Source organism: Tachysurus vachellii, chromosome 1, assembly GCF_030014155.1.
Source record: "Tachysurus vachellii isolate PV-2020 chromosome 1, HZAU_Pvac_v1, whole genome shotgun sequence".
Taxonomy (NCBI): Eukaryota; Metazoa; Chordata; class Actinopteri; order Siluriformes; family Bagridae; genus Tachysurus; species Tachysurus vachellii.
The window spans coordinates 5,422,554-5,444,872 of record NC_083460.1 but is presented as its reverse complement, the minus strand read 5'-3'; the positions used below and the strand labels follow the sequence as shown (position 1 = coordinate 5,444,872).

At 37.6% G+C, this 22,319-nt stretch overlaps 2 protein-coding genes across 3 annotated transcripts; both read left to right on the top strand.

The window, feature by feature from the left end:
• The first annotated feature begins 1,383 nt into the window (after positions 1–1,383).
• armc6 (armadillo repeat containing 6) lies at positions 1,384–5,186 on the top strand. Its single transcript, XM_060869547.1, has 8 exons — positions 1,384–1,535; positions 1,787–1,927; positions 2,012–2,097; positions 2,547–3,114; positions 3,565–3,710; positions 3,914–4,045; positions 4,242–4,379; positions 4,533–5,186. Exons 2-8 carry the CDS (start codon positions 1,807–1,809, stop codon positions 4,743–4,745), a joined length of 1,404 nt encoding a protein of 467 aa, XP_060725530.1. The 5' UTR covers positions 1,384–1,535; positions 1,787–1,806; the 3' UTR covers positions 4,746–5,186.
• A 3,531-nt stretch (positions 5,187–8,717) lies between these two features.
• slc25a42 (solute carrier family 25 member 42) lies at positions 8,718–21,618 on the top strand. Of its 2 annotated transcripts, none has more exons than XM_060869535.1 (8): positions 8,718–8,774; positions 11,425–11,581; positions 13,304–13,415; positions 14,828–14,853; positions 15,220–15,386; positions 16,180–16,296; positions 16,427–16,578; positions 16,994–21,618. In XM_060869535.1, the coding sequence occupies exons 2-8, from the start codon at positions 11,501–11,503 to the stop codon at positions 17,302–17,304; spliced, it is 966 nt and encodes a 321-aa protein (XP_060725518.1). In that variant the 5' UTR covers positions 8,718–8,774; positions 11,425–11,500; the 3' UTR covers positions 17,305–21,618. The 2 variants fall into 2 exon arrangements, with proteins under 2 accessions (XP_060725518.1, XP_060725508.1); XM_060869525.1 differs by lacking the exon at positions 8,718–8,774 and adding an exon at positions 8,782–9,043.
• Positions 21,619–22,319: the final 701 nt, after the last annotated feature.

The window sequence follows — 22,319 nt, the reverse complement described above, 5'->3', positions numbered from 1 at the left end:
TGTCTGTATATTATGTTTACCACAACAGTGGAAGGTGCAAAGTAAAGTCCACCCTCAAGTAAGTCACTTAGTGAAATAGTGAAATTTTATTTTGTATTATATAATAAAAGGCAATAACCAAACAATATTTTTAATGTTCTGAGAATTTTTCAGTTCATCATTACAGTTTATACGTAAAAAATGGTTATGTTTTTTTTTTTGGAAAACAATACTGGCTTCTACAATGTTTCCAGGATGTTATAAAACACACAAAAAATCAAGTCAAGTCAAGAAGCTTTTATTGTCTTTACAAACATATATAGCTGTTGCAGTACACAGTGAAATGAGACAATGTTTCTCCAGAATCACGGTGCTACATAAAACAAAGACAGAGCTAAGGACTTAGTAAGTAGTCCTAGTCACATAAAGTGCATCTGTGCAACCTGGTGCAAACAGGACGAGACAAGACAAACAAGACAGACAAGACAGTGCAGGACAAAAGACCGTGCAGACAAAAAAATACAATACACAAAAGACAATAAACAGAAACAGCACCGACCAGTGTAAATAATGTATGCTCAAACAATATTGCGTCTGCATTAATTCTAGAATGAACACATTGTTATGGCAGCAGGTCCCTGAGATAATAAGGATTGTGCAAAACAGCAAACGACTGAAATGTGAGATAGTAGGTGCAAAGAGCAAAAAGTGTGCAAAAACAGCATGTAAACAGGTTGATGGATGTATATTGGAAGTGTGTGTATTTGGTGTAGATCTGTGCAGTCCAGTACGGTTGATGACCGTGTGTGTGTTGTGCTCAGTACAGTTCAGATGTATAACTGTATATGTAAATGTATAAAGGGAGTTAGGAATTAGGGAATTCAGGTTAGGAACATAGTTACTTATGTATGTGTGCAAAATCTACACAGATGAATATGAACAACTATTTTCTACTATTTGTTTTGGGTTGGACGTTAAAACATATTGGTTTTGTTGGTCTCAGAAATCGTGGTAAGGTTATACATCAGCTCATCAGAGTGGTGCATGATTTCTCCTCATGGACCTGCCAACATGATCAAGAAAGCTCACATGCGGGATTCGAACCCGTGTCGCTCTGAGAGTTTCAATTCAGAAACACCGCTTTAACGCAGTGTGCCACTTAAGCAGCACGTAGTAACTGCTTCGAAATCCCATATAGAGCAACAAATGCGAGTGAAAATTATATTTTATATAAAAGTATCATTTAGGAAACTCGTATTTACGAATAGATATTTTTATAACAGTTTTCATATTCAAAATTGCAATGTTGCTTATCGATTTATGGACGAAAATCTATTTAAAACAATATTAATAGCACATCGGAACTCAATAATTTGACACGTTCTGTCCGAGTCTTATTAACAAACGGACCGTATACGCAAGATTTTGGATTCACAGCCGCTTGCGTAGATTTGATCACAGAGTTTAACCTAACTGTCTTTACGTTTATAACGTATTATAAAGGCTCTTCTCAGTCGGGTGGGATTTTATCGTTGTGTTGCAGGCTGGGTGTCGCGGTGAGTGGCATCATTATCAGTGATGTATTTATATTATCTGTCGTGTAAACATTTGGAAATAAACGAGCGGTCGTTCACAGAATAGATAAAAACATACAGAGGTTAAATTTAGCTGGAAGTAACTGGCTATTCATTGTTGTGTTCCGAGAATGAGGCTGAGAGATAGCTGTAACTAATAGCAACGCCCAGGTCCCATAGAGGCTCGTACAATAACACAGGGTTCATTCAATAATATTATTTTCCTTGTTTAGTTATTCGTTACTCTGTAAACATGGCGAAACGCAGAATAACACAGGAGACGTTTGACTCGGCGGTGATAGAAAACATTGAGGAGTTTGACTTGGAGGAAAGCGAAGCTCTGAAGGAAGCAGTCGAGCAGTTTGAGTCTCAGGGTAAAATTTGTCCCAGTTTGTATTTTAAACAATGAATGATCATGACGGATATTTTATTGTCGTAACCCTTTTATTTCTGTAAAGGTGTGGACTTGAGTAATATTGTGAAGGCAGTACCAAAAGCATCTTCTGAAGAAACTCCAGATGATCAAACTCATGAAGTCCTCCAGGTATAAAAGATGCTAAAGATGCATCTGTTTTTTATTATTGTTATTTTTTTTTTAATGTTGTGCTCGATCTGTGTTTCTATAGAGAAACTGATATTCCAGGACACATTTTAGTAAAGCATTTCTCTAATGATTGGGTCATGAGCAAAGGGATTTATTGTCATCTGAAGAAATGGGTCTTGGTACATTTTCACTTGCATGTTTTTAACATTTTTTTGTGTATAGTGTTTTCTCTGCTGTAACACACCTCATTCAGCTTATCAGCTTATTAACAGTCCTCTCTGGTCTTGAAGGTGGTACATGGGGTAGTTTAATACCAGATAAATGTATTATAAATAAATTTATTTGAACATGAATAGGTCAAATGAAATTCCAGTACTATTAAAAAAAGAAATCAGTTACTGCTGTAATGTTCTATGCACATAAAATGATGCCTATTGATTCCCCCCCAGGCTCTGCAGTCTCTCAAACGTGCATTAGAGTCCTCGTCCACTTCTGTGTTGGAGAGCTTAAATCTCTTCACCGAGCAGTGCTCCCTCGGCTTTGCTCAGCGATACCTGGCGGCCCAGAATGATGCCTATCCCTCACTCCTGTCCTGCTGCCAGTCTGCAGGTGAAGACAACAAAGTGCTCTCTGCTACTCTCGCTGCTCTTTCTGCTCTCACTGACGGACAGCCGGATCTTCTGGATGCTGAGGGTCAGCGTTTTTTGATAAACACCTTACGCCGCCACCAGGACGATCCGGCAATGACCTGCCTGGGTATCCGGACGGTGCGTCACTGCTGTCTGAAGCACGAGCAGAACAGGCAGGGCCTGGTGAAGGCAGGGGTTCTAAACATACTCACCAGTGCCATAACGCGGCATGTCGAGCGGCCTGAGGTGGTCAAAGAGGCCTGCGCCGCTCTCAGAGTCATGACCTTTGACGATGATGTGCGTGTTCCTTTCGGTCAAGCACACGAGCATTCCAGAATGATTGTACAGGAGCACAATGGTTTGAAGGTCATTGTAGAAGCCGCTAAAGGTGAGATGTTCCTCACATTGGATTTGTTGAATGTTGTTTTAATGGGGAGAAGTTAGAATTATTACATTCCACCAGTGTACATGTAGGACAGTCGGTGTATGTTGGTATATTTTTCTTGTATTATAGCACTGTTTTCTTCTTGAATATGATTGGTCAGATTTTGCATTTTTATAGTTCCTACAGTATTGTTTCTGTAGTAACAAGTCATTCACATATACTTGTATGGTGGATATCATAAAAGCTAAACCCTAATAATAAACAGATTAAAAAAAAACAGTATGTTTTTTTAACAAAGAATGACTAAAAGTTCTTCAAAGTTATTTTTATAACAGTTTTAATAATTACAATTATGTGTCTCTGCTTTGTATGAGGAATGGATTATTTTACTACAACTTCATGATTTGTTTTCATTAAAATAGTGAAATTTGAAAGTTAATGTTGTTCCTGCAGCTCATCCTGAGAACGTGCCAGTCCTCAGTGAGCTGTGTGCCACTCTGTCCCGCCTCGCTGTGAGGAACGAGTTCTGCCAAGACATTGTAGATTTGGGAGGATTGAAGTTTATAATGACGCTGCTAGCAGACAGCATGGACTGTCAGGTGAGAGGCTGATTTGCTGTATCTGTCCGAGTTGAACATCTTTAGAATGACTTTTGGAAAAATCGTTTGATGGAATTAAAGCGGCAATCAGTAATTCCCTTTTGGGAATTTCCTTATTAGGAGCCTCATACTGTAATTTTTATGCAGGCAACATTTGTGCTGCTTTTTGTGTTGTTGTTGTTATTATTATTCTTTTCTTCCAGGATCTTGTAAAGCAGGTGTTGAGTGCGGTGCGGGCGATTGCAGGCAATGACGATGTCAAAGACGCCGTCGTGAATGTAGGAGGAACAGAGCTTATTGTCATGGCGATAAACCGGCACCTGAGTAACGCACAGGTGACTCCCCTTCTATGTTATGTTCTGAAAAATGATTTGATCGGGGCGTAAATTAGAGCCGTGGTCTGTGGGAGATTAAAATTCATTGCAGATTAGTGTTTTAATACGGTTTCAAGCAGATCATGTAATTCCATGTTTAAATGATGATGATTGCATCACTTTTAGATGGATGTACATAACTTCTCCGTTTTCTCAGGTGTGCGACCAGGGCTGTGCTGCTCTCTCCATGATCGCTCTGCGCAAACCCAGTAACTGCAAAGACATCATGGAGAGCGGAGGAGCTTTGGCCGCGCTGCAAGCCATGAAGACGCATCCAAAGGAAGTGAATGTTCAGGTAAATACATCACCGTGACTTGACATGAGCATGGTTTTCAGATATTACCACCCAAGAGCTCAAAAATTATAAACCGTAAACTGTGGTACCTCAGAGTCTGCACCAGGTGAATAAGGTGTGTGTTAAAGTGAAAGTGTGTGTACTCTGTTGCAGAAACAGTCATGCATGCTGCTCAGAAACTTGGTGTCACGATCACAAGATTTCACCCAGCCCATTTTGGAGATGGGGGCAGAGGCACTGATTGGTCAGGCCCTGGCCTCTCACAGGGACTGCAGTGACGTGGCGAAAGCCGCTCTCAGAGACCTGGGCTGTCAGGTGGAGCTGAGAGAACTGTGGACTGGCAAGAAAGGAAGCCTGAGTAACTAAAAATGACAAAATCTGTGAAAAGAGGGACCGAACAGCTCAGCTAATCCTAAACATGTACACATTTAAAGTGTTTTCTTAAAGATATATAGAATTCAGGCTCCACGGTTCTATTCGTCATATATCTGAATTAATGAAATTCATCAGATTGGATTGTTAGATATTTGACATAATACTGGATTTTTCTAAGGCAAGGTTTAAAGTTGATGAAATTGTTCATGCATACATTTGTTTCTTCCTGAGAAAGAAATAAAAATAAAGTCAATTGCACACACTATCATTTCATTTCATCCATTCTACTTGAGCTCCTGAATTTATGTACATTTGCATATGGTGTGAATATAAAATGTGAATCTCAGCTCATCAGAGTCTAATTGTATAAATGGCACAGAGCTACTGCAACATTAACTCAAGTTCAATTAGCTTAATAAATTAATTACAACATTTTGTGATATTAATGTGTTTTTTATTCACAAAACTAACCCGGTGGCCGAGAAGTGCAAAACACATTAACAAATCCGAAAACACATTTACAAATCCGAAAACACAAGGACAAGTCAGACAATCTGGAAACGGTAGGTATCGTTTTTTGAATGGAAACTTCCCGATCATTGGACAAGACACCTGTCACTCAAGATATACAGGTATGGAATCGTATGTGTAATGTGTAAAGTTCTCCGTTTAAATATAAGAAAATAACAGAATTAAGCCACAATAATCCATTCCATCCATCCATTCCGACTTTTCCCTGCGGCAGACTGTTGAACTTCGTGTATACCTTGAGTGACAGGTGTCTTGTCCAATGATCGGTACGTGTTCCAATCACAAACAATACCAACCTCTTCCGGGTTGTCTGAATTGTCGTTGTGTTTACAGATTTGTTAATGTGTTTCCCAAACCCTATTAAACGGGACTACATGCTTAAGGATTTTGATAACTCTGAAATTAAAAAAATAAGAAAAAAATATTTGTCTTTCCCCCTCCCTCCTAAAGCTAAAGTTCAAAATTTTAAATGAGATTTATCCCACCAACGAATTTTTAAGATTGAAATTTAATCTTGATGTGAATAATTGTGTTTTTTTGTGAAACAAATACTGAAAATTTAGAGCATGTGTTCTTCTTTTGTGATATGGTGCAACCTTTTTGGAGGGATGAACTCCCTCCCCTTACTGTAAAGATAATTAGGTTTGGTATTTTTTTGGAAAACAAAGAGTTTGATTTTATTTCTAATTTTTTGTTATGTCTTGGGAAGTTTTTCATTCATAAGTGCAGATGGTTTAAATCTAGACCTAACTTTAACCAGTGGATGAATGAGTTTAAACTCTTGTGCGAATCCTTAAAATTAGTTAAACACACAAAAGCCCTCAAATTGATTTCTCTGTTAGACAGAAATATACTAATTTAAAATAAAGCTCTTTTTGAGTTATTTTGAAACACACATATCTATTTACTAATTAGTTTTATTTATTTATTTATTTATTTATTTATTTATTTTTATTTATTTATTTTATTTTTTGTCAGTTTGTTTTATTGTGATCTCTGTTTGTTATTGGCTATGCTCAACCTATGGCTGATTATTGTGATGTTACTTGTGATTTGATTATGTACCTTGTTTGTTTGTTTGCTTATGTTTGGTTACAATAAAAAAAAAAAATGTAAAAAAAATTGTGTTGCGTGAACCGATTCAGACAACCCGGAAGAGGTAGGTATAGTTTGTGTATGGAAACTTACCGATCATTGGACAAGACACCTGTCATTCAAGATATACAGGTGAATGAAAGGTGTCTCGTCTGATGATCGGTAAGTTTCCATTCACAAACTATACCAACCTCTTCCGGGTTGTCTGACTTGTCGTTGTGTTTTCAGATTTGTTAATGTGTTTTCAGATTTGTTAATGTGTTTTCAGATTTGTTAATGTGTTTTCAGATTTGTTAATGTGTTTTCGGATTTGTTAATGTGTTTTCAGATTTGTTAATGTGTTTTTGGATTTGTTAATGTGTTTTCAGATTTGTTAATGTGTTTTCGGATTTGTTAATGTGTTTTCAGATTTGTTAATGTGTTTTCAGATTTGTTAATGTGTTTTCGGATTTGTGATTTTGTTTTGCACTTCTCGGCCACCGTACAAAACCTTCAATTTCTGCATATGAGAAACTTATTTTCTTTCACTGTTCACTTGTCATCTTGGTGTTTTCTGCTCTTTGAGCCTTTTTTTCTGGGTGTTGTGTGATTTGTACCAAAGTTTAATCAACTAATTATATAACTGTAAATGCGATTGGTCTTTTGTCAGTGATTGTATCTTTGAGAAACAGCGTCACTGGAAATTCTGACAGGTTTTAGTCCTATGTACTTTTACATACAAGTTTACAAAAACATTCAAAAAAATCATCATACAATTTTTTTTGCTGTAAATTGTTGAATTCTACATTTAAGATTTTGAAAAACCTGTAATTAGACATTTTTTTATTACATTTTTTTAGTCATTTGTACACATTCACAACATATTAGATTAAATAAAATTTATGGTTTAAAAAAAAAAAGTACTGCTGCTTTTTATTCTTCAAAGCACAGTGTTCTATGTTTGAGCAGCATGTCTTCCTGGACAAATCTTTGATTTACTGAAATACTGGTCATAAGTGTTAATGTTTAACACAGGGCTCTGTCTGTGTGGCAGTGCTCAACAGTATCTGAAATTTGCCACATGAAAAATGTTTTAATGTGTAATTTTCCATGATATTTACTTGTGCATGAGTAAAAGTGTGCTGTAATATTTCCTACACTAGTCCATGTTAGTGAGCTGGACTGTAGAACGGTAGATTAGCTGTGTAACAATCTCAGCTGACCGTGTGAATAAATATATCTCTAAATAAACTGTTCTGCTTTTCCCAAATTCTTATACTAAGATTTATCTAAGATTTTATTCGCTTTAATTAACTTACATGCTCGATAGTTTTCTTTTATAAATTGATAAATTTGATACATGAGTACAGAGCTGAATAAAAATGATCCAGTGTTCAGGTTTATTGGGATGTGTACACCACATGCCTGTTGATTTCTGGATTCTGATATGTCTATAATCAGAAAGTAAAAACAATTTCCAGTTTTAAAATCCCTTAATTTAACTCAATTCAATTCAAATTTATTTGTATAGTGCTTTTAACAATTGACATTGTCTCAAAGCAGCTTTACAGAACATAAACATAGAACAAAAGGTTATTATAAAGAATACGAAAAAATTCAAGATTATTATTTAGATATATTTAAATGTTTGTGTTTGTTTTTATCCCCAATGAGGAAGTCTGATGTGACTCAGGTGACTGTGGTGAGGAAAAACTCTCTTTAATGGTAAAGGAAAAAACCTTGATAGGAACCAGACTCAAAGGGGAACCTCATCCTCATCTGGGTGACACTGGAGTGTGTGATTATAAATATCCAGGTGAACATAAATATATCACCTTTATCACGTGAATTATTCTGTATGAACTGTCACCATAGGATCAATAATACGTTAAACCCAGCGCATTAATACTTATCCATTTTTCTTATTACAGCCGGAACTACTTGTGCTGTTATAGGAAAACAATGCACACCTTCTGACCAATCAGATTCCAAAACCTTTCAGGAACTATTTTTTTAATTTGTTAAGCAAACTACACATTTTAAACTTGGTTCCAAAAATAATAAATCCAACAACCAAATACTATAACCTATATGGGAATGTTCAATAACAGCACGTTCTGTCTGTTTTATCCCAGGCATGTCCTGACTTGTAGTTTGTTGTCACGCCCCTCGAACTAACCTATCAAAGCTTGCACCTGGGTTCGCGGACTACATTTCCCACAATGCAACGCGAGCGAGGTCACGTCCCAAATTGCGTCCTAAAGTCTCACTGTGCACTACATAGAGCACGAGCTAATACAAGGTCTGCGCCCTTCTCAGTGCACTATATACGTAAATGTTTGGAATTGAGACAGGAACGTGGAGCGCTGCAGACGAAAACAGCATGGACGGTGCAAAGTAACCTACAGACTTAAAGTAAGCGACTTTCGCGTGTTTGGAAGGCTGCGGTTTGTTTAAACAAGGATGCGTGGTTTGCGTGACTGGACGTCATTTGCGTGACGCAGCGCTCGTGCCGCTGGCTAGGCTGCTATAGGGTTTGTGTTGGTTTAAGGTTAGCAGGCTAACCTCAAGGGGAGTGGTTGTCAAAGTGCCATCAGTTTGTTAAATAAAAGGAAGAAAAGTTCTCCTACACGAGAAGGAACAGGTGCAGAAACCGTGACAAAGCTGTTTATTTAGTCAGGAAGGTAAGTCTGGAGATTTTATTAGTAAAAAAAAAAAAAAAAAAAAGGCTAACGTGAAGTCAAAACTCGTTGCTTAGCTACGTGGCTAATATGAACTTTCCGTGATCTATAATAGTGTTACGTGTTTTAGATCATATGGTGATTTATGTCACATAAAAGCTGGTTATATTTATGTTTATATTGTTAAAATTGTGTTTTTACCTGTTCACAGAAACTCTCGACTCTTTTTGACTATTTTAACGTAACACAACCTTGAATAAAGTGTGTTTTCTTATCAGAATCAGAATCAGAAAGGTCTTTATTGCCAAGTATGTTTTCACATACGAGGAATTTATCTTATTATTATTATTATTATTATTATTATTATTAAGGTCCAAGGAGCTGAAACTGTATTGTTTGTATGTAGGAGTTTGTAACAGTATGTAGGAATGTAGATATGATGCTCTTATAACTTGTAAAGTCATAAGACCCAAGTTACACAATTCATGGCTTTGACTTTGGTTTCTTGTGGCTTCAACATGATAATCAGTAGCCACAGTGTTAGGGTTAGGGTTGGCCTCAGTATTGTCATTTCAGTTAATATTTTAGAATGTCTAAGTTAGCTAGCTTAACCTGTGGACTTCAATTTAATTCAGGTTGGTGTATCAAACCCTTATAGCTCCGTATGCCAAAGGACAAAGCTTGGATTTGGTTTAATCATCACCTTGGTTAACGTAAAGCCTTAAGATGTGCTGTTTGATAATATTGCATATGGTGATTTCATTCTTTCTTTAGAAACATGTCTGTTGGTGTTGGAAAGTTTCTCGAAAGAGATCTCGGCTAATCCATTTTGTAACCAGACTCTTTTAAAAAGCAGGCTAAAGACTAAAAGCTTGGCAGCATTGCTGTAAAATGATCTACGAAGAAAAATGGAAGGGAAGAGAAGGACATGGAGTAAAAGATATGACTGACAGTGAGAGAGAGAGAGAGAGAGAAGATTAAGGAGTGGGAAAGGGAGAGAGAGCTGATATGTTTACACACACTGTATAGAGAATTACGAGAAAATAATGGAGACGCTCTGTATAATAGTGACTTAGCATTTAAGTGTCATGTGTCACAGCTTTTGTATAAGCTGTCAGTTAGAGTTAACAATTTTTCATGTAGTTTTCAGTTTATTGTAGAAAATACAAAGTAAAGTGTACCAGATTGCTCTAAACAGATCTTACACTTGCACTAGGACATGCTGGGTGTGGATTTTGGGGTTAGCTTGTATAGCCTTTTGTTATCATGTTTTACAGTTAGTTTTGTTCCTATTCCTATAGACAACCTTTCACCCAGAAAGCTGGATGTGTACAAGAGTGCCCACTGATATTTTAACACTATGCAGCCTTTCGCGTTTGGTGACTGAGAATAGCACGTGAATGCGGGCCAGCTGGGTGAAGTCAGGTTTCCCTCAGCAACACCGTGAGCTCTACATTATGAAGTGTGACACTTCCTGGCCTCGCACAACAGGCCACACCACTATTTTGAAAAAAGGAGCACCAGATAATGCATTCTGACTCAAACTGATTAGATCATCCTGATGAATGAGTGCATGTGTCCTAGTGACCATGTGTCTGTTCTCAGTACCCTGATCTTTGAGTGACGTTTTATGTTGACGTGCAAGTCTAAAGTCTGTTTTGTATTTCGGTGTTTTGAGGTTAATTGTATCACTGTGTGAAATTCTATTTAGTCAAGACACATACTGTTCTTCCTTCCTGCTATTATATGAGAACTGTAGCAGGATTCACTCTCTGAGAATTGAATAAAAAATAGTTTCACCTGCTGCCACAACTTTGTTGACTGTAACGCGTAACAGTGTGTATCCTAGGACTGCCAATATTAACTATCACAAAGAAAAGAATTCCTGTGTGATTTTTGTTTGCGACAGCAAAACGGTAACATTTTCCTACACCTCAATTTAGTCATTGAATCTAAATTGCCCTGCTCAGAGTTTTGCCTGAGGGTCAGAAGACAACGCCTTTATTTGTGACATAAAGATTATAGCACAGTGAAATTCTTTTCTTCCCATATCCCAGCTTGTTTTTCTTTGCTGACTTTGGAATTTGAAATCATAATCTCTCCTGGAATAATCTGTCTGAAGGAGTTTCATTGTTCAAAGTTCAAATAACTTCAACAGTTCTCACATTTTCAGTGCAAGATTTGTGTGACATCTAATTAACCACAAACATTGTTCCTAAGCTAGTTTTTTAAAATAGCATTTTAACAAGGGTGCCAATATTTCTGGAACCCAGTTTGATTGAGTTTATGCTTCTTTGTTTTACTTTAAATGCCCTAAATATAAAATGAAAATAGTCCTTAACCAGTGTTTGCACCAGGCTAATTGTGCCAATTTTGTCCTCCAGGCCATTGTTCAGCAAGTGTATGTGTGCAGCCTGCAAACCCCCCGAGTGCTGACGAGTGTGTGTACAGTTGGCTGGCATGGGGAATGGAGTACAGGAACATCGGGGGGCGCTCACACAGGGTGAGGTGCTGCCAAGGCCATCCTCCAGCCAACCAGAGGTAATTAATGAACAGCTGATAGCTATTTAGCTCATCAGAGGTTATTGCGTGGAAAAAGCAACAAGGTATCCGGGACATGTGACTCATCATATAGAGGCACTTTGTTCTTTTCACACTTTCAAGCAAATCTAAGAGACTAATGTCCTTGGAGGTTAAATTGAATAGAGAATGTTTGATGATAACTCTTGGTTAAAACGGAAAAACAAAGCAACCAGAATAGAAACATATCCACATGTTATGAACAAAATTATTGAATGTTTCTTTTTCGGGACTACATTAACATGACACACCTTATACTTTAATCTCTAAACAATATCATTATTGTCGGCATGAGTCACATTACAGAAGTATCATTTGTTAATTACCTTTTACAACTAGGCATACCTGATTTTAATACAGTCTATGGCATGCATGCATGTGCGCGTGTGTGTGTATGTGTGTGTAAAAAGGAAACAAGATGTGTGTACATCCAAACAAAGTGTGAAAATAGCTGCGGTATCAGTACCGTCAGGGACAGCTAATGTAAATGTGCACACACAGGACTTGTTTTCTGGAACCCAAAGCCCATGTGGCCATACAAAAATACACGAAATACATAACGCACCATGAGCAGTGATTGAGAAGCTTAGTTTGAAATAGGGTCCCAGGTGTAAAGGACGTGAATGTGGTGAATTAGATAATATCATCATTTTACATTTTACAATAAGATTTCAAATTATACAAAGTACAAATGATGAAGTAATGAAGTAAGTTTACTGTTTTTTTTGTTTGAATGAATCTAGAGTTATGATCTGTCTCTATGATCACTTGAATCTCCTTGTCTCTACAGTTCCAGTCTTGTGCATCGTATCATTCTTAAGCTTTATCTCTCAGATCGAAGCAAAGTGTCCTAGTTCAGGATCTGAACATATAGGTAGATCTCCAGGAAAAGGAACTACATTTTAGTCCCTGGATACCTCACCAGGCCTGAACCAGGAACTTGGTGACTCACTAAAGGCATAACATTTTCCTTGGACAGACTAATCTGCACTCTGTCATTCGCACAAACATATCATTTCCATGTTGCAATACTGGGCTCAAAATGTTGCAACCTGATGCATAATTCTCAACTTGGCTTAATTCAAGGTCAACAGTGTGGGACACTAAAATAGCTACCAGAATAGAGCCAGGCTTTAAATAAAATGAAACTGTATATTATTTTTGGTCTCAGGCATGTAAGATGGTGTAAAGCTTCTATTTCTATACATGCTTATTATTGTCATGTGGGTCTTATGTCTTGCAATAATCACCACCTTAACGGTTTATTCTTTCACCAAGGACACCTGCATGCTTGTTTCTTGCATAGGTTTAGCTTAATAATCTACAGGATCTCAAGCACAGTGCCACAACTGCATGATTTACACCCACACACACAAAAACACGCATTAGCTACTGGTTTTTTGCATGTCATTACATGCTAGTACTGACAACACATTACAAGGGTTCCAAAAAAAAAGGCAGTATTACCTTCTCACTTCTGCAAGGTTTAAAGTGTTAGCACTTTTGTGATAGACGATCCTGGCATGTTGGTCATATTTATTGTGCCTTTCTCATTTAAGGATAAAAATGTTTACTTCGCAGTGCTTTCTGTATCTAAACAATGAATTATCTACTCTAAAGTAGCCTAGAGGATTTTCTACCCTGGGGATTTGGAAACATAATTGTTTTGGTGTGTGTGTGCAGGGTTTTAAACAGGGCCGGTCTGTGCTGAACTCGTTGATCTCTGGAGCCTTCGCAGGAGCTGTGGCTAAAACAGCTGTAGCTCCACTGGACAGGACCAAGATCATCTTCCAAGGCAAGAAGCATTTATATAAACCAGCATAACCAGTATGAACTGTTCTTTCAAGCTGTGCACAGAATTTGGTTCTGTTTTTGCAGGTGAAAACCTCACTAGTTGTTTGTAAAAAAAAAATAAAAAACCTGGGTCTTAAAGAGCACTTAAAAGTGAAGTTGTTACTGATTCAGTGTGATTCACTATTTGCTTTAAAATGTTATGTAACAGTAATCATTTATTCTCTTCTCATGCCCACTGTTCCTGAGTTATTCACAATTGATTATGGGAATGTATTCTATTCAGAATCAGAATAAGAATCAGGTTTATTGGCCAAGTGTGTTGACACACACAAGGAATTTGGTTCCGGCTGTTTGTGACTCAAAGGTACAGTCATAAATAACACTGTACTATACAAGACAAGATAATACAGTCATAAATAACACTGTACTATACAAGACAAGATAATACAGACATAAATAACACTGTACTATACAAGACAAGATAATACAGACATAAATAACACTGTACTATACAAGACAAGATAATACAGACATAAATAACACTGTACTATACAAGACAAGATAATACAGACATAAATAACACTGTACTATACAAGACAAGATAATACAGACATAAATAACACTGTACTATACGAGACAAGATAATACAGACAGTATGAGTATTAAATATGAATACAGAATATATGACTGATCAGTTATGTACATAAAGCATGAGAGTGCATGGTAGTGCAAATAACAGTATTGTGCAATATTATGCTTTTTGTACAATATGCAGCAGCAGTAATGTGTGTAACATACACAGATGATGTGAAGATTGACAGTTCTGATAATGCAGTACTTATAGATATGAAGCAGATAATATAATTATGGTGTTGTTAATCGGGATGATTGTCTGGGGAAAGAAGCTGTTCCTGTGTCTGGCAGTTTTGGTAAGCAAAGCTCTGTAGCGCCTGCCAGAAGGGAGGAGCTGAAAGAGGTTGTATCCAGGGTGCGAAGGGTCACTAGTGATTTTTCCTGCTCGGTTTCTGGTTCTTGTATCGTACAAGTCCTGGGGAGTAAGCAGGGGGGCACCAATCATTTTCTCTGCTGATTTAACTGTGCGTTCCTGTCCTATTCAGGCTGTTTTAACCACTGTTTCCGGCAAAACATAGAGAATACACTGTTTACACATTGATGTTGTGCTTTGAATCATTGTAAAAGTGTAGTGTCGTACTTGACAAGCCGGGATTAATGAACAATTTGAACAAACAACAATAGAAAAGGGTGTGTTGGCTCTATGATGAAACCATTTCCCACCTGTGTTTCTACATTTTTCTGGGTTTCTTTGCATTTTAAATGATTGTACAGGCATAACCATCTTAAGGAAATAATATTTCTTCTAATGTTTATTTTTCCCCCTCCCTTTCTTTTTAGTGTCTTCAAACAGATTTTCTGCCAAGGTGAGCATTAATGTTATTGAGAATCGGTTTCAAGGGTGTGGTTAACTGTTTATTGTGCAAATAGATTGATACTAACAATCCTATACACCCAGATGATATCATGTATAGAATGTAAGGAAAAGAAAAGCCTGATAGAGAGCAGTACCATTATGGGTACGCATTAGAGGTGTTAAGTATACCTAGATCTTTACTTTCTAGAGACATAAAACCTGTCCAAAAAATGTCAGTGTCTTGACCGTAAGCATTCATACTTAATAAGATGATTGTTATTGTGCATAGCTTTTGAGAAGAAAACACTAATGTTCAAAGTGCTTTAAATAAAAATAAAACCAAACCAATGCAGATGACTGTCTTTGTGGTGAACAGGAAGCGTACCGGTTGATTTATCGAACTTATCTGAAGGAAGGCTTCCTGAGCTTATGGAGGGGCAACTCAGCCACCATGGTGAGGGTCATCCCTTATGCTGCCATCCAGTTTTGTGCCCACGAACAATACAAGAGACTTCTAGGAGGCTATTATGGCTTTCAGGGCAAGTGAGTACTTGATGTTTTGAGTTTTTGAGCTTGTTTAAGATTTGATCTTTATGACAATTATGACCCAAAATGTAAGATGATTAAATGTCAGAGTGAGAAACCTGTTATAGGATTATAGATCTAGGAAGCAGAGCAGATAGAAGTCACTATGAGACACTTCTTGCTTCACAGTTTCATGCATCCAGGCAGGTACTGTAAAGTGCACTGGACAGGGGGGTACATGTCATCACCAGGTCCTGTTTCTGTCTGTTTCAGAAGCTTTTAGTGCATCTGTCTGTGTGTGTTTTATTTTTATATTTATATATATATAATATTTAGAGGTAAAATTAGTAACAGCATTATGATGTACACAGTGCTGGCAGGTTTATGGTTTGTGTGCATTAAGAATGCAACTGAATACATTATTCATAAAAAAACAGAGAATTGTAAATAAAACATGTATATATATTTTTATTCAAACTTGCAAAGAGCACTTAGTTGAGTCTATTGGTGCACCCAGCAGAATGTGACACAAGATTTGGTTACAGGAGGTTTTTGTCTTTGTGTGGGTGTGAGCAAGCTATCAGACATAAGCTGACAGGACAAATGAAGACTATGTTTATTAACATAAACTCAGAATAACATGAACATTTTCTTAATTAGCGTGAGTGGTGTCATAGTAGGAGTCGGTGTATATAGAGTATAAATAGAAACTACATCACTCCTGCTTGCTGCATAATGTGTACTAGCATGTAATAGCATCTTTAAAAATAAATAAAAAGTGTATTTTATATTCCTCTTCTCTCTTTTGCAGGGCTCTGCCTCCTATTCCGAGACTCCTGGCTGGCTCGCTGGCTGGCACCACAGCCGCTATGATCACATACCCGCTGGACATGGTGCGCGCCCGCATGGCAGTCACACCAAAAGAAATGTAAGAACTGAAGAGAAGAGCTTTTTAAAGGACCTTATCTTTAGAAGGAAATTTGGAGGGTCAGATTTTTGTCAACACAATGGAGCAAATGTTTGATGTCTGTGTGTACGTCTTTGCTGTGTTTTCGCAGGTACAGTAATATAATACACGTGTTTGTGCGGATCTCTCGTGAGGAAGGACTGAAGACCCTCTACAGGGGATTCACTCCAACTATACTCGGTGTAGTTCCGTACGCAGGCCTCAGCTTCTACACCTACGAGACGCTTAAGAAAGTCCATGCAGGTGCTGTGTGTGTGTGTGTGTGTGGGAACATGGGAAAGAAGAGAAAATGTTTATGATAGTAGATGTAGACTATGCTTGTCAGCTACATTTGCAAGCCTAATATTGTGTAGCTTGGGTGGATTCGGTGATGCTTCTAAATTTAAAGAAACCTTAAAATGTCTGAAATACCATATATATCAGTGTCACTGACTGACCTACTCATAGCTGCTTTCCTTGTTTCTCCATTCCTGTGCTGTTCCATTTCCATTTTTGTAGTAGCAATCATTAGGTTAAAGTTTGCAAAATTATATCACACTCAGCTGTTTTCATTCTTTGAAGTTCGATAAAAAAAGCCGCTGTGGTTCTCAGTAAATGTTTGTTGATGATAATGCCTCAGAAACTATGAACTGAAAGTTTTTCTTCACCAATGTTTCAGAGAAGACTGGAAGAGCTTACCCCTACTCATACGAACGGCTGGCGTTTGGTGCGTGCGCCGGCCTCATCGGTCAGTCAGCATCATACCCGCTGGACGTGGTACGACGGCGCATGCAGACAGCAGGCGTGACTGGGCACACATACAGCACCATCATAGGCACCATGCGAGAGATCGTGTCAGAGGAGGGCGTCATTCGCGGCCTGTACAAAGGCCTGAGCATGAACTGGGTCAAAGGGCCAATTGCTGTTGGCATCAGCTTCATGACCTTTGACCTCACCCAGATCTTGCTGCGTAAGGTGGGTGCACGATAGCCATTCATGTTGGGGGAAGACTTTTTAGAGGCAGCACCGTAATCAAAATGTCTGCTCATATCCCTGTATCTGAGGTAGCCTGGAAAGGAATAAACAGGGTCTTCTTGCTGCCTGTGTCGGGCCCAGGCGCACATGCTGCCAGAGAAAACAGGAAGTTTATTAACTGATGCACAAGCGCAGAGACAAATTTGTGGAAGTATGTGTTTCCACATTTTACAGGAATGTGAAATGACATTTTATCAATTTTTGTTTTCTGAGTTAGAGAATCTGTGCACACTGTGTGTGTGCGTGTGTGTGTGTGTGTGTGTGTGCAACTGAGTTACAGACAGAGACAGATTGAATGTATTTCCTGTATGATCTCTCTCTTTATACTGCCATTTCCTAAGTGTTTAAGTCCGACAACATTCAGTAAAGGCAGTAAAGGTGTAATATGTTAGAGCTGGGCGATATTCACATCACTGTGATGTATAAGGAATGAGCATACATTTTTATGAAAAAAATCATATTTTCTTCAGTATCATTCAGTTAAACCTTCTTGGTTGCCAGCAGCCAATCAGGTGATAGACATGACGGGGTAAGATTGTGATTTAGTTATGTATGGAGACCAATGTAAATTGGGGCTTAGGGTTTAGGTCTTAAATAAAAATGATTTAAATTAATTGAAATAGAGTGAAAGTCTAAACTGCCTGCTTCTGTTTAATGTGTGCATTTTTTAAAATGTAAATATGGAAAAACTTACAAGAGAAAAAAATAATCATATATTCACATATCGCTCAGCTCAGCTTCATGCTTGAACATGAAACACTTTATCCTCTATTCTTATTGATACACTCTGTATCTATACTTTCTCTCTTCTGTATTTCTGTCTCCTCGTCTCCTGACTTGTGATGTCTGATGCGTTCGAGCTGTCTCGATCACTAATTAGCACATTTGGGTTTTTTTTGTCAATTTTCCGTTATGGTATAAATCCTAAAGAGCATTTTATTTCGTTTCAGTCGTATGAACTTGAGACATTCACTTAGTAGAGAACCTATAAATGTTTATAGAGAAACCGCAATAAGGATGTAATGGAGCAGAACGGAGAGGTGTGCCGGGAAAGTTTGGAGCGTCTCGCTACTCTGGCTCACTGTTGATAAATGAATGGTGTCCACTGCCTCTATCTTTATCCTGTGAAGTATGTGGAGTTAGGTCCAAAGGCAGGTGTGTTTGTGTGTGTGTCCGAGAGATCGGACCAGCTGTTTGCAGTAAAATGTAGTTTGGCCCTTATTGAGCGCTGTGTGTGTGTGGCGGTGGTTCATCGTCTCTGAGCTTCTGTAGTTTTGCCCCAGTGCAGATTAAGATACGCGAGCTCATGTTAGTTGTGTAATCTATATGAGGATATACTAAGTGCCTACAGGGAGAGGAGAAAGATAGAACTGAAACACACAATCGGAACAGTAACAGTACACAGTTCATATGCTCGAGGTACCATTCCAGAGACAGAGCGGTACAGCTGAGTCACCTTGTTTCTGAAGCTTCTTACAGTTGTTTGTCTCCTAAATCTTAATGCCATGTGATCGTGTGGGATTAAAGTGCAATAGGTAAAAGCTAGTTCTGAGTAACTGCACGATTTTAATATCATCCACATTTAGCTGTTTGGTGTTCTGATGAATCACCTTCCAAATAATCGTTTGGTATTTAATAACTCCTGAGGAAACTTAAAGGAATGCTCCAGCACTTTTCTGTGTCTTTTTGTGTGATCTTTTCGTCAGATTTCACTAGGAACTGGAATTTCAACATCTTTATCTGAAAAATGAACAAACATTATTTATAGTTAAGAAAGTTTATGCAAAACACTTTGATGAATTCTTTAGTGATATATATGCAGTATCTGACAGAAGTAAGTACACCCCTCACATTTTTGTAAATATTTTATTATATCATTTCATGTGACAACACTGAAGAAATGACACTTCAGTGTAAAGTAGTGAGTGTACAGCTTGTATAACGGTGTCAATTTGTTAACGCAAATTAACTCAACACACGCCATTAATGTCTAAACCGCTGGCCACAAAAGTGAGCACACCCCTAAGTGGAAAATGTCCAAATTGGGCCCAATTAGCCATTTTCTCTCCCCATGTCATTAGTGTTACAAGGTCTCAGGTGTGAATGGGGAGCAAGTGTGTTAAATTTGGTGTCATCGCTCTCACTCTCTCCTACTGTTCACTGGAAGTTCAACATGGCACCTCATGGCAAAGAACTCTCTGAGGATCTGAACAAAAGAATTGTTGCTCTACATAAAGATGGTGTAGGCTATAAGAAGACCCTGAAACTGAGCTGCAGCATGGTGGCCAACACCATACAGCGGTTTAACAGGACAGGTTCGACTCAGAACAGAACAGGCCTCACCATGGTCGACCAAAGAAGTTAAGTGCACATATCCAGAGGTATGTCCGGAGACCAAGATAAACTTATTTGGTTCAGATGGTGTCACTGGGGAGCTACAGCAAATTGACAAGCTGAGTTATTTCTTCAGTGTTGTCACATGAAAAGATGTATGGAAATATTTACAAAAATGTGAGGGGTGCACTTACTTCTGTCAGATACTGCATATATATTTTTCATTATATATATACAGAAGCAGCTGATTTATTGTTTGTTGTGTAGATGTGATGGTGCCGTGTACAGCACAGAAATAACTTTTATATTGTCTGAAATTTGAACAGCTCTCAGTACCATATTCTGTCATGTCTTCCTCATCTTAACACATTTATTGTTCATGTGTAACAGTTGTGTTGAGTTTGCAATCTACACTTGCATTATAAGTGAGTTTTGACTAACTAGTTTTGTTCTTTTTTTTTTCCTTCTTGTCGTGGAGGAAAATGTTTGATTTCCGTTCTGTAGTCAAGAGGCATCGATTCAGATAGAGTGCTGATTTCCTTGCACTTGTAAAAATGCCCTGATGCCAACATCTAATACCACATATTACTATGTGACATAAGTCTAGTGTATGTTGTTGATTAGTGTGCAGTATACGGTGTACGATGTGTGTTGATTAACAATGGTAAAATACACAAGATCACAAACTGTCCTCAAAAAATCACATTGATATCAAAAATAGCTTTAACGGAGAGAGCGAGGCCAGCTGTGTTGAGCAAGTGCAGTAGCAACAGAAAGTGAAAGGTAATGTGAATTTTACACACACACACACGCATGTGTGTGTGAGCGAGCACTTCAGTTCAGCGAGCACTGCAACACTCACCAACACTCAAGGAAACTGCCCTTCAAACTCAGGTTATACTCTATATTAAAGTTACTGTTTAAAATTCACAATATCTTGAACGTAAAACTTCAACGTACAACGTAAAACACAAGGAGCTAATTGCTAGAAGCATCCAACATCATCAGAGTTTATTATAAATGTTCCATTACACCGTGAAGTAGCTTCGTTGTTTCAGTGTCAGTGTGAAATCCTGCTCAGTCTTTCCACCAGTGTATCTGTAGTCTGTGGTAACTGCACATTTACATTTACTGCAAATGCAGTGAATATGAACTGGCTTTAAAAACAGCAAAGTATTCCTCTAATATTCTCAACTATCATCAGCTTTCTGCTGGAGTGACATATAAAGCTTTAATACGTGCATTTACTTCATAAAGTCTGACAGTCAGACGTGTTGCACTGTTATTCAGTGGTGTTGTGTTTTGATGAACGATGTATTAGGACAACGTGCTTGTTTGAGCCGTGACCGTTTACTTATTTGCACAAATAACATCAAACAAGGTCAGGGTGAAATAAAAAAAAAAGTGAACATAAGTTTTTATTTTCTCTCGGTTTTATTCTTTCTAAAACCTCTTAACTTCAGTATAAGAGTTTACTAACAGACAATCAAATGATGCCAAAGCACAGTTTGTGTAAAGCTGTTTTATTTGGCTATTTTTTATTTTTTATTTTATTTTAATTTTCAGCCTAATGACATTGACATTGTTTGAAGATGATTGATATATTATCAAAACGAATTAACCACATGATTACCTTACACACAGCAGGTACTCAAAACCATAATGTATTGTTCCATTTGGACTGACGACTACAGAATATATACATATTAACTTCCAACCTGTAAAATAAAACATAACTTTGCCTGAGTGGAGAATAAACTCGCTTGATGATGTTCATCGGTGTGAGGAAAAGTTCTGTTTCCAGTGTCAGTGTTTATCAATGCAAAATGCTTTAATCTTTTTAAAATGGCTCTTTGGCATCTAACCTCATATTTTGTAAAAAAAAAAATAAATTGTGTATTGTGCCAATGAATGTACATTAAACTAACAAGATCAGTCAGTGTGTGTGTGTTTTTTTTTGTTTTTTTTGTTCTCAAGTTTATATCAAGAGTGCAAAAGTTTTCCCCCCCTTCAAGCTAAATAACGAAAACTTTAATTACAGGACATTGAGTGTGTTGGGTTTCACATCTTCCTTTTTTTTTTTTTTTTTTTTTTTTAGATCTGCCCGAATAATTGTAATTAGTCAATGTGATTTGCAATATGCTGTAACCAAGCAGCTTTCAGTTAAAACAGAATAAAAGACACGACTCACAACGTGCAACCATCTGGTCACTAGTTTAGACACCACAGAACTATAGCTGAATTTTGCATTTCAAAAGTGTTTCACATTTACAATAATCTCTTGAGCTCAGGAGAATATTAAAAATTTGAATATGCACTAGAAATGATTACAGATTACAGCAGCAATTGCAATGTCCACTAGATGGCGCCATTTGATAAGTCTGTTTGCAGTTAATTCTGTTATTGCTGATAAGATCCATAGAAAATGCAAATATCAACATATACGTTGGGTTTGATTTTGGATGAGCAAATTGTCATCTGTAAAAGTAAAGGCGAAATTTATTGCGCAGAATATTTTAATGTTTTCCTTTTTTTTTTTTTTTTTTTTTGAGAACATTCTTTTCATGGTAATATGGTGTTACTTCCAGGAACAACAAATAATCTCACACCAAATTTATTTTCTTTTCATCGATGTA

Coding starts and splice junctions, on each gene's coding strand:
- armc6 (XM_060869547.1), top strand. CDS start 1,807: ATGGCGAAACGCAGAATAACACAGGAGACGTTTGACTCGGCGGTGATA. Junction 4,046..4,241: donor GGCACCTGAGTAACGCACAG/GTGACTCCCCTT, acceptor CCGTTTTCTCAG/GTGTGCGACCAGGGCTGTGC. Junction 4,380..4,532: donor CAAAGGAAGTGAATGTTCAG/GTAAATACATCA, acceptor ACTCTGTTGCAG/AAACAGTCATGCATGCTGCT.
- slc25a42 (XM_060869535.1), top strand. CDS start 11,501: ATGGGGAATGGAGTACAGGAACATCGGGGGGCGCTCACACAGGGTGAG. Junction 11,582..13,303: donor CATCCTCCAGCCAACCAGAG/GTAATTAATGAA, acceptor GTGTGTGTGCAG/GGTTTTAAACAGGGCCGGTC. Junction 14,854..15,219: donor CAAACAGATTTTCTGCCAAG/GTGAGCATTAAT, acceptor TGTGGTGAACAG/GAAGCGTACCGGTTGATTTA.